Source organism: Ciona intestinalis, unplaced genomic scaffold (genome assembly GCF_000224145.3).
Source record: "Ciona intestinalis unplaced genomic scaffold, KH HT000034.2, whole genome shotgun sequence".
NCBI classification, from domain to species: domain Eukaryota; kingdom Metazoa; phylum Chordata; class Ascidiacea; order Phlebobranchia; family Cionidae; genus Ciona; species Ciona intestinalis.
This window is the reverse complement of record NW_004190356.2, coordinates 469,411-482,724: the sequence shown is the minus strand read 5'-3', so window position 1 is coordinate 482,724 and position 13,314 is coordinate 469,411. Positions and strand designations below refer to the sequence as shown.

Here is a 13,314-nt window from a genome sequence, read left to right as displayed (position 1 = left end):
GATGGTACCGCTACAACACTTTAGGTCATTGAAATTACTTGAGTAATACCTCCCTTCATGTATAATAGAAAATATGATGCATTTATTTGCATTTTGCCAATAATAAAACTTAAGTAAAAATATAACATTGCCTTAAATAAGAGGTGTGGTACAATCTGGGCTGAGATTGTTTGTTTTTCTAATTCTGTGTCTGCAATCGTTTTGAGTATTGTATTGTGAGTGGAATAAAAAGGTTTTCAAGAAGAGATTCGTTTGTGATTTGTGGTAATGAGAAGTCACCTCGTCTATAGCAAGAGAAAGTTCATACATTTATAGACAACAGCATAGTATTTCACTAAGAAAAAAAGGAACTATATTTTATTAAACAGTGAACTGGAATAGAGTGTTACAGATGCATAACACTCTGCACAGACTCTACTGTACTAAGCCTTCCTGCACGTCTGTGCATTTATTATACTGATTTCCTATTTCCTTTCTATCCAAGTATTAAAGCTGGCGTGTGTAAGGAAGTATCAGTATGGCCAGTAATCTTTGTCATTTAAAAATAAATTTATATGTAATTATAACTGAACTTTCATTAACACAAATATACACACTAATGTTAAATTAATAAAAGAACTAAAATCTATCTAATATTAAAAGTGGTTAATAATTTTTGATAATTGATTTAGTAGTTTGATTACAAAATGATGGATAAACCTGTACCATGGTAACTACTAACCAGAATATTTTATGTAGATCAAATTATGCATTGTGTGTTTCAAGAACTTACCTTAAAAAGTTTATGTACTGTTATGTTTGTAGTAAAACTGACCAGAAGATTAAATACACCACTATTTAATCACATAATAGTCAAACGGTGTTCTTTACCACTTCGTGCCTAATTAAACAGTGACAACAATTTTAAATCAAGCAAGGAAAAATCGTATGAGGTTCCCGCTTCTATTCTACATTACTTCTTTATTGCAACTTTACACAAAACAATACAAAAATACGATTGAACTTATGTCAAGATCTTAACACACAAATATGACAGTGAAGCTTGAAATAAAATAAAGCAATAATCCTGCAAAGTCAATTGGTAATTTATATTCTTTTACTATTAAAGTTACCCTCACATGTTTATAAAAGTAAATGTTTAGATTGTCCATGTTATAAAATTGCATATAAATGTGCAGCTTACTCGAACAAAGATATTCGAAATCTAAACTAGTTGATTTGTATAATAAATATTGAATTAAAAAGAATGTATCTAACTTAAATCATCATTGATTTAGCTTAAGTAAAATTTAAATTAGGCTGTTGCTTTTGATCGGTTGCGTTTTGCGAACCATTCAGCACTTTTGTCATTTTGCACAGCTTCATCAAGCAGCTTGTCCCCGTTAGGATCGGTCTGAAAGTGTAACAACAAGATAGTGAAAGAACATTTATATATTTTTTCTGTTCTTTCAATAGCGTGTTTTAACAACTGTTGTTTTACCGTTACTACCCATCTTTCCACTTTTGTAAACTCTCCTGTGCTTTGTTGTTGTAAACGAAGAGATAAAATAAATTTTATTTATTTAAAATAATCTATGATAGGCTAGCATTAGAATGTTGGTATGATATTTCATACGTGTGCATGAACCTATGTGTGTAGTTGTTATTCCTTCAAGGCTAACAATTGTGACCCATACCGGGCCACTAGGTTGGGGCAAAAGCTGTCAATTGTCCTGCCCAAACATACACACACAAACACATCCACATTGGTGGGATTATTGTGCATTGAACCCGACATAGTGGACATATAAGTTATCTATATAATCACTGTGCCATAATACTATTAAAGCAACAGCATTGGAGAAATATCGCATGAACGAATTTAAATAGCTGTTGCACATATAATATTTATATGATGGTATTAGGCACCTTATAAACTAGAAAAAAAATACTTTTGGAATAGTGGTTAAAGTGCTCGTCTTTAGTTCAGAATACATAGAGGTTAGACACTCGACCCTGCTACCATTGTGGTTGTGGGGCGTATGTGACATTAAAGCAAGACACTTAATGACCATTATCAATTTTGGGTTGTCTAAATTATAAGCCATATATACAAAAATAAATAAAAATTCTAAAATATAATCACCTACAAAGTTACATACGTATTATTACGTAATAACCTAAATGAGGTGTATCAAGCATATCAACACTGTAACAACTCCCAATACCTTGCCATGTAAAAATATTAAGATTTGTTCATTCAATTTTTACCTTGGAAAGTTGACGAAAAGCTTCATCTCCAACAAAGCAGATTTCATGTCCATCAGGATCAGCGAGAATCACAACTTCAACTGTTGCTTTACCGGGAGTATCGAGACTCACAAGCTCTGTTAGAATTGTGTGGTCACCTGACCTGGCTGCTTGTTGAATCGCCGGAAGCTATTTATATAAAAATAAAACTTTGGTTTAACTATCAGTATCAGCAATTGGTCTAATCTTTTTAAAGCCAGTATATTGTAATTTACTCTTTTGGTAATAAAACAAATATTATATGGCTACATTAAAATTCTACCTAAAATAAAAAACAATTCTTAGCATAAATTTTCAGATAAAAATTTTGTTTAACTTACTCAATTTCTTTGTTAATAAAACAGAAAAAAGTTGTGTAAGTTTTTTTGTATATCTTCGTTGTCACACAGCAATAACTGCAATTAGGATTTAAAACATGGATATAAACATACAAGCCATTCTACATTCACAACAAACAACTTGCATTTTTTCATCTGTAAAAAAGGTAAACAGTAACAACCTGTTCTCTGGGACAAGCAATTGCAACTCTTCCAAATGCTTTCTTATGATCGACCACACACCCGATATCATGGAGACCAACCTTAGCTTGTTCTTTACAGAAACCAAGTGTTGCTTCTTTATCGGATTGTTCAAACACTGTCATCCCCGCTATTTTGGTCCAGTATTCTAAATTTATAAAAAATATCAAATATTAATTAATTAACCGATGTTGACATGCACAAAAGAAAAATAAAGCTCTGCCGCCGCCGGTCGGATGTCAAAAAGTTGCTACAGAAATAAATTACTAGAAGAGCTATATTAGATTTGTTATTAACTTAAAAAACAAAAAAGTAAAACTGAGCAGTTTATTTTTAAAACGTTATTATTGCCTAGTCATAGGGTGTACCAAATGAAAGGACCATGGTTTTAACAATGTTTAAAAAAATCGAAAAAAATTTAATTTAATTGGAACAAAAATGTTATTCTATTTACACAATCAGCACAACAAATACTAAACGGAATTTAAAAAAAAATAAATGGCCTTGACTGCCTTATTGCATACCGATCGATCGAGATAGGTTAGATGAAGCTAAAGTCACTTTTTGCACTGGGTCTGCAAAATAAACTGATTTAACTCTTTAGAAACGAGATATATTTTAACAAATTATCTGTTTTGGACGGACTGTCCCATATTGCTCTCAAGTGACACAGGCTACCGAAAAAACGACCAATACAACATTTGTTCATTGGAAAAAATGCTACAAGACTGTTTTTAGTTTTTTAGATGATGTCATTAAATTTTAAAGGACATAGAGATCAAATAAAATATATTTTCTTTGGTACCAAAGCAGAATGCTTGTTACTAAATAGTAGGGATTCACACATGGATTCATTGCAACAATTTACACAATTATTTGCGTCACAATAGCAATGGAGTGAATGGACATATTAATTACTTACCCTGTAAAAGTTTGAAAACACCACACATTATGTAACTAATAACCTAATAAAAAGTACTATAAATAGTTCAATCAACCATACAGCATAGGGCCTCTATTATTTTAACATGTTACAACTCATACTCAATTACCAATATCTGTGATCACTAACCTGATGCAGTTTGTTGTTTATCCTCCAGCACAAACTTATACCCACCAGGTGCTTCAGTTTCATATAAAGAATCTGTTACTTTATTTACTGGCCAATCATTCTTTTTGCAGTTTTCTACGATGGTGGAGCTACCAATAGTTAGACCCTACATAAAGAATTGTTTAAAACATGAACAACTATCATTATCCAGCAATCTTTATATAATCTGTGTGCCGTCGTGGCTGATTCTAACCCAGAGGTAATGGAAGGCTTGTCACTGCTACCATCGTGGACGTATGTGTCTTTAAGCAAGACACTTAACGGTAATTACTCCAACCCAGTGGTCACTAATACGTTTTCGAAATTTTCGGCCATACATAAAAAAAATATATATTCACCCACAATGTAACATACATGGTAACTCGTAAACTGGCTTGAGGTGTATGAAACAGAACACTCGTGTTATAACGACTGTCGTTTTCCGGCTTCATGAGGATAAATGTGTTAGATTCACTCATTGAATACCCACCATAAAGTCATTGCCCATGGGATAATCTCCAATTCCATAGTTATAAGTAAGTTCACACACAAAGTGATTATCCTCATCCCCATACCCTATCATTGTCTTGCTCCACTTCCCATCATACGGTCTGCTTACGAGAAAAAGCTTACAACTTTATTTTAAACTGAAATGACAATTGCGAATGAATGCCAGTCACTTTGGAAATCAAAGTTGGCTATTCAAATGCTTCTTAAAACTTTTTAAACAGCAAATATATTTAGGTACTTTTGCTTTAGATCCCATTTGATCAACTTGATCCATTTAATATATAAAATATAGCTATACAAATTTTATTTTTTCTTTGGTATAATGCATTAATATTTACTGAAACAATTTGATTCTAAAAAAGATATATTGTGTGGATGACAGTTCATCTTTTTAAGTAAAATTTGAAAACGTGCTCAGGCAGGTGAAAATTTTCGCAAAAAAAAAAGATGCTGGTTATTTTGACAGAAAGTCTTTACATGCACATCGCAACCCCTTAGAATTTTAGTCGTCCCTACTTGGGGTTGCGGTTCACAGTTTGGAACCGAGACCAGTGCCCAACCATCCCACTAATTGCTACTGATGTCAAACAGAATTTAAAACAAGTAAAAGCACTTATGGTATGTCACACGAAAAATGTGTGCAGTTTTTTTGCAAATTATTAACAATTTAAACAACTGTTCATTAATATTTGTATAAAGTTATTAATTTATTTACCCGTTGCAAGTTGCTTTACAGCCCTCTTCAAATTCTTCATGCCGCAAAACCTTTGCCAAAAAGGTAAAGTTAACATTGCATAAAAGATACTTACTAAAGTTAAGAACTGTTATAGACATAGTTATTAAAAGCCTTAAAAAAGTAAAAGGATCTTTCAGGTCACAGGGGCTATGTCAGAAACTAGGTTTACTTAAATTATACAAATTAATAGTATAAAAATTAAATTTCATCAATTTCCGCTCATTAAATTTGGGCGATTAAAAAAATTAAAAAAACACTAACTAAAATAAGGATACTTTAGTTTAGGCAACATACCTTCATTCCAAGAATATCTCGATAGAACTTAATGGTCTTGTTGCGATCTCCGATCTTGAAAACAAAGTGTAAAGTTCTTCTACCCGACATTTTACCAAATTAAGTTAAACCTCACCAAGTCAGCTAATAAAAGCATAAATTTGTTAAAAGTTGATTATAACGAAAATGATGTCCTTTTAACAAACAAAATAAAAGGAAACATATGTATGTAACTGTAATGTTGGCAACTAAACTAAATTACTTTAGATATCATTAAATAAATTTTACAGTATACTTTCTTTTTTGCGTTTAATTTTTTTTTGCATTGTGTTCATTCTACCCGACAATTTTCTCAAAATTTCTCGCATTGAGTTTTTTCTTTGATATGGTATTTCACTATTGTTTAATGCAAAAGTTGCATCTCCTATCTTCTTAATTAAAACTTCAGCGGATGTGTGCTCATCAATATTTTCACATTGAGTTTTTAAATCTTCAACCACAGATTTAATTTGTGAACACAGATCTAATGCATTAGATGCCTTCTTCCCAACCACACAAGTTAAAATTGTTTTTGCTTTTCCTTGTCTTCTACATTTTGTGATGACAAAATTCATAACACCTGGTGTATTTCCCACAACATGATCCAAAGTCCGCCGGTCATCAATACCTTCAGTTTTAAATTGATTTTCCAGTTGACGTATTAATTCGTCTTCCACATTCCCAGCCAGTTCTATATTTAACTGATCCAAACTGACTTTAAGTTTTAAAATTGCATGATTCGGAATAATCTTTCTGCATGTATCTTTTAGCATTTGCTTTGCAGAATGAGTTCGAATCAGCGTAAGTTCATATTCTTCATTTTGTTCGACAGTAACCAAATTACCTGAACAGAGCTGAAGAAAATCAACATTCAAATCCGTTGTTGTAATTTCATGCAGAAACCAACCATCTAAGTTAATAACATTAACAACAGGGAAAGCACGTCCATGTAAATATATGGTACCAATATTGGAGAATTTTCCATGAAATGGCTGACTAAGATTTGTTTTATCCAGCAGCAAAAATAAGTTTTCAACATTACCCTTTAACAGATTGAGTTCTGTATGCATAACACCTTCATCATTTACAATACCACAAAGCTTTGCTGAAACAGGGGCAATGGTAAATTGATGATCACCTAATCGTTTTGCAGAATTAACACAAACTGTTGGTTTAAATTTCTGTTTTAAGAAACTATGAATTAAACTTGACCTATCTTCTTCATTATCAAGAAAACTAAATGATTTCTTGTTCAAGTTTTTCTCACTTGATTGTTTTTTAAATGAATCTACAGCCATCATATTAAAATTTAGCTTTTCCTGACTGAGGAATAGCAACATGCGATTGAGTGGATAACCATTTTGTAATCTTAGTTTATGAGCAACTTCTGGCGGGAACTCATTTCCTGCCAAGTTCTTTATAGTTTTCCTGACAATCAAGTCACCCCGATCCAATGTTCTGTAAAAAGCCATCTCTGACTCTTTAATAACTTCCATAACTTCATCCTGCTTCAATTCAACTTCTGGGAAAGCGCAGCCTAACGATTCAACCACAGTAGGCAACAAAGTGTAAAGAAAAGGTCTTGGGGTTTGCAGCTTTTCAATCCCAGCTAAAACAGCTCTTCTCAAAACTTTCCGAAGAATAAGTTCTCGCCCCTTAGGTCCAGGATAGATTCCATCTGAAATTGCAACAGTCAACATCCGAATATGATCACTGATCATTCGGTATGCTGCATCTATACCATTTGTATCTTCCTCTCCCACTCTTCCTTTATAAGGACCCACTTTGGAAATTTCCTCAATTGCTGATAAAATGGGTACAAATAAGTCTGTGTCATAGTTTGACTGTTTCTGTTGCATGACGGCAGTGATCCTTTCCAATCCCATTCCAGAATCAACATGGCAAACATTTAAAGGCTCCAACTGACTTATAGAAACCTTATTAAATTGCATAAAAACTATATTCCAAATTTCAACAACATCCGAAAGCGATTTGTTAACTTGCTCAGGTACATGTCGATTCCCAATCCTGTCGTAATGGATTTCCGTACAAGGCCCACATGGTCCAGTCTCACCCATCTCCCAGAAATTATCCGTGGATCCAAATGGTAAAATTCTATTGTGGTTCACACCAATTGACTTCCAAATTTCTCGGGTGTCATAATCTGGTTTTAAATTGTTAAGCGGACAACCGTTGAAATATGTCACATACAACCTATCTGGTGAAAGATTTAACACCTCAGTTAACAATAACCAGGCCATCTTACATGCATCTTCCTTAAAGTAATCACCAAATGACCAGGATCCAAGCATTTCAAAAAATGTGTGGTGTGTTAAATCGTGGCCAACATCATTTAAATCGTTGTGTTTTCCTCCAGCACGAATACACTTTTGACTATTTACTGCACGTCTAACATTGGTAAACAAACTTTTTTTCTTCTGTTCTCCAAGTAGTACTGGTTTAAACTGGTTCATTCCAGCATTGACAAATAGAAGTGAAGGATCTTCAGGTGTGTAAACTTTTGATGAAGGAATAAATTTATGATCTCTTCTTTCAAAAAAATTGATAAAAATGTCTCGTAGTTCTTTGGAGGAATAGTTATGTAATTTTGAAGTCAGTACAGTGCAGGGGAAATGCGATCTATTAAGTCTGTATCCAAACCGGGTAAGCAACATGGTATACCTAACACATGCTACTGCTAGTAAAGTTAACAGTGCTTGTGACTTGTTATGTATCCTCCCGCTAGCTTACAGAAACAACTCTGCTTTGGTATGGCTCACAGAAATAAAAAAAGGATAGAACGCGCATCTCTAATATCGGTAAAGGAGAGAGCATGATACACTCTCTCTTCTTTTTCACGACTCGTTCCCGTTTACTATCAGTAGTCAATGGAAGCCAGGGCGTTTTATGTAGTTTTTGAGCACGGTAGTGGTCATATAGATCCTTTTTCGTCGAACAGTTGTTCTTGGCTTTGTTGAACACGTTAGTGGTCATATAGATCCTTTTTCGTCGAACAGTTGTTCTTGGCTTTGTTGTTGTTGTTGTTGTTGCTGATAGGGTGATTATTTTCCGCACTTATCCTAATTCTCAATTCTAGCATTTTTCTTTAATCTCTTGATTGAAATCAAATCATAATATATAATTATAATTTTTAGACTAAATTTTCAGATTTAAAACCGCACGATGAGCGATTAATTAACGATTACTTTCCTCATGCACTTTACATAGCGGAAACACTGTCTGGAGTTCGGCGGGGAACGACGGCACGTGTTGTATAAGATAAGAAATCCACACAACGATTCACGACTGAATCAAACTATTAGCATTTAAGTGGGGACGCATTAAATGCACTACCCTTATACCGTATTATCATTAATCGTAATTGAAACATTATTTTTAATTCAACATCATATGATTAATATTAACTTCTAACATTAGCTAATTACTGCGTGATTACGGTTTGTCAAAATTTATGAAAACAAACGTTTTTAAACGACGACAACGTTAACTAGTGTAAGTTTACAATAAACACATGGTACAGGAGTTGTACAAAGCGTATTTACACATGTTCTTTACCAATCACTCAATCCTCATACGTCATAAGTTTCATTAGTTATAATACATGTATAAATACATTCTGCCTACTGCTCCACAGTCACCAATGGCGACTAGAACCCGTTTTGTTGGTTACTTCAGATTTGTTTTTGATCGAGCCCAGTCGACCGTTGTAGTAAAAGGATTAACTAATATAGCAGGGTGGGGGTAGATGGGATACCTTTTTATTTTGTTTTCTTTTTAAATTTGGTAGTAAACAAAGAACATTTAATGAATTATAAAACCGTATCTTCACGACTTCCACAGACCATTGTTAATTGTTTAAAACACGATCAGGCTATTTGGATAATATGTGTTAAAGGTGTCCCATCTTCCCCGACTCTACTATCTTATGCTAATTAGTTTAAAACGTGTTCATTCATTAGATCTGTGATCTCTTGTTTTACCTAATTTAAGTTTATAGGGAACAATAAATATTTCCAAACATATATATATTTCTAACAAACCGTTTGTTTAAACGTTTTTATTTGCTGTTGATAGTGTTGATAGTGTTGATTTGTAGCGGTATGTCTCCTAATTCGGTTTATAATGCGAAAGTGTTTTTATATGTGGTGTGTGACGTCACAATTACACCACGTAACATTGCTGGCGGCCATTTTTATCTATCCTTTTCCGTCACCTCGCAGCTTAATGCAACAGTGCCTGACCTACCTTGATATTCACTAAAGTTTGATCCAAATATATGTATTTATTTTGTATCGTTATTATTGTCCTGCTGTAACGTCCATTGCTGAATGTGGACTTTGTCCAAGGAATGTGTTTGTTTTGGTTCACACAAGTTTATGCCACGAAAACATGTTAAAATACAGATTGTTTCATAATCCATACAGAGTACTCTATCTTATATTTCCATATAGCCTACATTTGGTTCCTTGTCGTTCAAACCGGAGTCCGTATACTCTGGTTCAAACTAATGGAATCATTACTCAACTTAATTCGTAGACGGTTTACCTAGAAAACCAGAATAATTTGTAACTAGTTAGTTAAATAAATGTATTATCCTCGCGTGTCCGAAAAACAACAGCCCTAAATTTTTTTTAAGCGCAACACAGTTTTATCAACACGCTCAGGTCAAACAATTTATGTTAGTTTTAATTGTAATTTTGCTTCGAATTTGTATATGCCGCCGCTAGATGTCGACCACCTGCATTTTCATGTCATAGGAATGGCTGCATTTCCAAGCAAAGCAATAAGTAGTATTGTATGTTGCTCATTGGAGTAATCTTGAATTGAAAGAATTCGTCAGAAAGTAAATCACGATGAAAACCGTATTATTGACGGTGAACCTTACATTACTGTCATCACGGCCCTCTAGGGATATCTCTACCATGCTGTGCTGTCACCGATTTGCGCATTTTGTCAAAGTTCTTAAACAAATACGCATCTGTACAGACAGAAGTGTTAGGAATTGATGAACCGTCATCATTTTGCATACACCTCTGTCAACAGACGCGTATCCTAATGGGATGATGTCTATTATAAGGTGCTGCACACTCAAAAACTATAAAAATCATTTCAATATGGAGCCCGCGTTGATTTCAATCTAATAACAAGCAGGCCTTATGCCCCCTCTCTATATCTAAACTTGGCGTATCTCCAATAACAGAAAGCGCACTGGGTAAAAACCTTTCGCTCTCCATCATTGATGTTTTAGTTCTTTAAAGACAACATGAACTTTGAACACATCAGAGTCCGTATATAAACACCGGGACACACATTGATTCAAAAATTTATAATATAAGTAAGTTACCATACGAAGTTGTCTATAGTCGTACAAACTCCACTAACCTCTGACATTAATATAATACCAATGTCACGAACCATACCTCGTAGATTTTCGGCCTATTTTCATTCTCGCTATAAACTAAACATCAGAAGCACTTCTGGTTACACTTTCGACCCTTAAGCTTCGTTATACACATGACCATCTAGAATACTCTCTGCGGAGTGCCAGTAGCGCCTCGGCCTGCGTAATAGCACCCGGTACAATTATACTAGTCGGAACGCATATATCACGACACCGGCGACGGCCGCCGGCTGGAGCGGTTCTGGGAGTTGGCGCTGCTGGCGTCACTTCACTTCAATCGAATTTCGACATATCATTCGGCATGTTGACAACGTTTGTACGCGACCTTTGTTTCGCTTTCGTTGAATCAAAGATTGGAAGGTAACTTGAAGACGTTTGGCGAAAACCAGCATTGCGAATCAACGACAAGTGTTTTGTTCTACAGTCGGTCATCCTGGGTGCTAGTGAAAAATCTTTCCCCAACGTTATCTGCTAACCTTTATACTCATTAACTCTTAATTAAGAACTTGATTGAAAAAACGAAAGCAATTTTATTCAATCTTTAACACTTTCCACCATAATAATAAATAAATAACTAATTAATGCTGTTCTAATTATTTTAATACGTGCTTATTCTTTAGAACTTTGCCCTCTTGTTTTCGTATTTGGCAATTGGCATCACTGTTTGGTTTTTGTCAAAATTACGTTTTAGTGCTTCAGCAGAATCCTAGCGGAATTTTAGTGATTAAATTTAACAGAATATTTCTGTTGCTAAAATGCCGAAGATAATTTCGAAAAGTGTTGTATGTACGGACTCTCAAGATCAAGAGACTTATGGAGAGAAGCCGCTCTACACTTACTATTGTTTGTGTGGTCAGATGGTTTTGATATTGGACTGCGTGTTAGAACGATTGCCTCTGCGTAGACGTGACAAAGCGCGTGTTATTGACAAGAGCAAGCACGCACATCGAATAAGCAACGTTGAAGCAGCCGAGACAGTTTACATTCGATGGAAAGAAGGAATTGAGTTACAGTTTCGTGAAAGCTGCAAGCGATGTAGTTTGCCTTTGTACTACAGACACAAAGAAGCTGAAAACAATGTTCGGTTCATTTTTAAGGGAGCGTTGGTCGCTGAAAGCGAAAGCTCATTTAAAACAAACGTTTATAAACAGATGGATAAACCCAAAGAGATCAAACTGGTAAAACACACCAAAAATATGGGCAAGTTTAGTTCTGTTACCGTTTCTACAATGGATGAAGACGAAGATGCTCTGGAGGCGAGAGAGATCGCCGACAGCTATGCTGCCAATGCTAAAGTTATTGAGAAGCAGTTGGAGAGAAAAGGAATGACCGGAAAGCGAAAGATCATGGGAGCACCCGTGGATGTGAGGGTGAAAAAGACAAAAGGAACACTTATCGATAATTGAGAGTTTGGTTGCAACTCAAATGTATCTCCCAGTCTGCAGAATATGGCAGCAACAATGAAGTCTTGCATGTGCAAGATAGTTATTTTTCACTGGCACGCGTGCTATCATAAAAAATTCAGTGGGTTTGAACCTGAGACAACTTAGACAAGCGGATTACCCAAAACTTGCACCTGTTCTTTACTACATGTGAAACTACATGAAAAAACTCTATATTTGTTATATACAATCATTTATTTAATGAATTTGCTAATATTGTTTTATGTTAATATTTTGTTAAGCTCTATCTGTTTTTAGGATTGTAGGAGTTTTATAGTGTGTTGGATTTTCGTGAAGGAAGACGCTTCAGTGAGATATCGAGAACAATGGGAAGAGAGGATAGAATGAGAATTCACAATGTTCCTTACATTAATCCAATGTTAATGCAACATAATCTTGCGACAGCGGAATATTGTCGGACCTCAATTGCCGCACTAAGTGGTGTTACTGCTGGTATCTTAGGCTTAACAGGCCTCTATGGTTTTGCATTTTATGTTTTTTGTGCGCTTTCTCTATTTGCTGGACTTGTCGTTAAAGCAGGAACGAAAAAGTCAGATGCGAGAAAATACTTCATGACGAGGAAGCAGCTTCTTCTAAGTGGACAAATTGGAGCTCTGTTTACTTATATTTTATTTTGGACATTTTTATATGGAATGGTTCATGTGTATTAAATGATTTGTAAAAAAATCAAACATCCAAAATGGGCAGTATGAATGGTATTGCAATAAGTTATATTGTTGATGGCAATGGTTGAGCGACTGTTTTAAAACTTTTAAAATTCAATAATTACCAACAAAATATTTTGCAGTTTTTTTTTCGAAAAAATTAAACTTGCCACCGTCCAATAATTATATTTCATTATAACTCCCAACAAAGATGGTACACCAATATTATGTCACAATTTTCTCTTGTAATACATTATTGAGGCCAAATGACGCCTAACCGTTATTTACCATCAATGTTGTTAATAAAATGTAATATTTAACCCATCTGTT

General features: G+C 34.5%; 3 protein-coding genes across 4 annotated transcripts; 1 reads left to right on the top strand and 2 right to left on the bottom strand.

Moving 5' to 3' along the window:
* Window positions 1-901: 901 nt before the first annotated feature.
* Window positions 902-5,565, bottom strand: LOC100176864 (glyoxalase domain-containing protein 4-like). Of its 2 annotated transcripts, none has more exons than XM_026837929.1 (8): window positions 5,438-5,565; window positions 5,123-5,172; window positions 4,388-4,511; window positions 3,880-4,024; window positions 3,332-3,382; window positions 2,789-2,955; window positions 2,251-2,418; window positions 902-1,393 (listed from the first exon to the last, which is right to left on the bottom strand). In XM_026837929.1, exons 1-8 carry the CDS (start codon window positions 5,525-5,527, stop codon window positions 1,295-1,297), a joined length of 894 nt encoding a protein of 297 aa, XP_026693730.1. In that variant the 5' UTR covers window positions 5,528-5,565; the 3' UTR covers window positions 902-1,294. The 2 variants fall into 2 exon arrangements, with proteins under 2 accessions (XP_026693730.1, XP_002127667.1); XM_002127631.4 differs by having other exon boundaries at window positions 4,388-4,508.
* Window positions 5,561-8,275, bottom strand: LOC100187082 (alanine--tRNA ligase, mitochondrial-like). Its single transcript, XM_002127654.4, has one exon. The coding sequence runs from the start codon at window positions 8,128-8,130 to the stop codon at window positions 5,701-5,703; it is 2,430 nt and encodes an 809-aa protein (XP_002127690.1). The 5' UTR covers window positions 8,131-8,275; the 3' UTR covers window positions 5,561-5,700.
* Window positions 8,276-11,541: 3,266 nt separating this feature from the next.
* On the top strand, window positions 11,542-13,304 carry LOC100184687 (UPF0428 protein CXorf56 homolog). The gene has a single exon (XM_002127730.5). It carries the CDS (start codon window positions 11,633-11,635, stop codon window positions 12,281-12,283), a length of 651 nt encoding a protein of 216 aa, XP_002127766.1. The 5' UTR covers window positions 11,542-11,632; the 3' UTR covers window positions 12,284-13,304.
* The last annotated feature ends 10 nt before the right edge of the window (window positions 13,305-13,314 follow it).

Excerpts from the sequence above, each read along its gene's own strand:
- LOC100187082 (XM_002127654.4), bottom strand. The coding sequence starts at position 8,130 with ATGTTGCTTACCCGGTTTGGATACAGACTTAATAGATCGCATTTCCCC.
- LOC100176864 (XM_026837929.1), bottom strand. The coding sequence starts at position 5,527 with ATGTCGGGTAGAAGAACTTTACACTTTGTTTTCAAGATCGGAGATCGC. Across the intron at positions 4,512-5,122 it reads TGTAAAGCAACTTGCAACGG|CAGACCGTATGATGGGAAGT; the intron begins GTAAATAAATTA and ends TTTTCTCGTAAG. Across the intron at positions 3,383-3,879 it reads TAAACAACAAACTGCATCAG|ACCCAGTGCAAAAAGTGACT; the intron begins GTTAGTGATCAC and ends TTTATTTTGCAG.
- LOC100184687 (XM_002127730.5), top strand. The coding sequence starts at position 11,633 with ATGCCGAAGATAATTTCGAAAAGTGTTGTATGTACGGACTCTCAAGAT.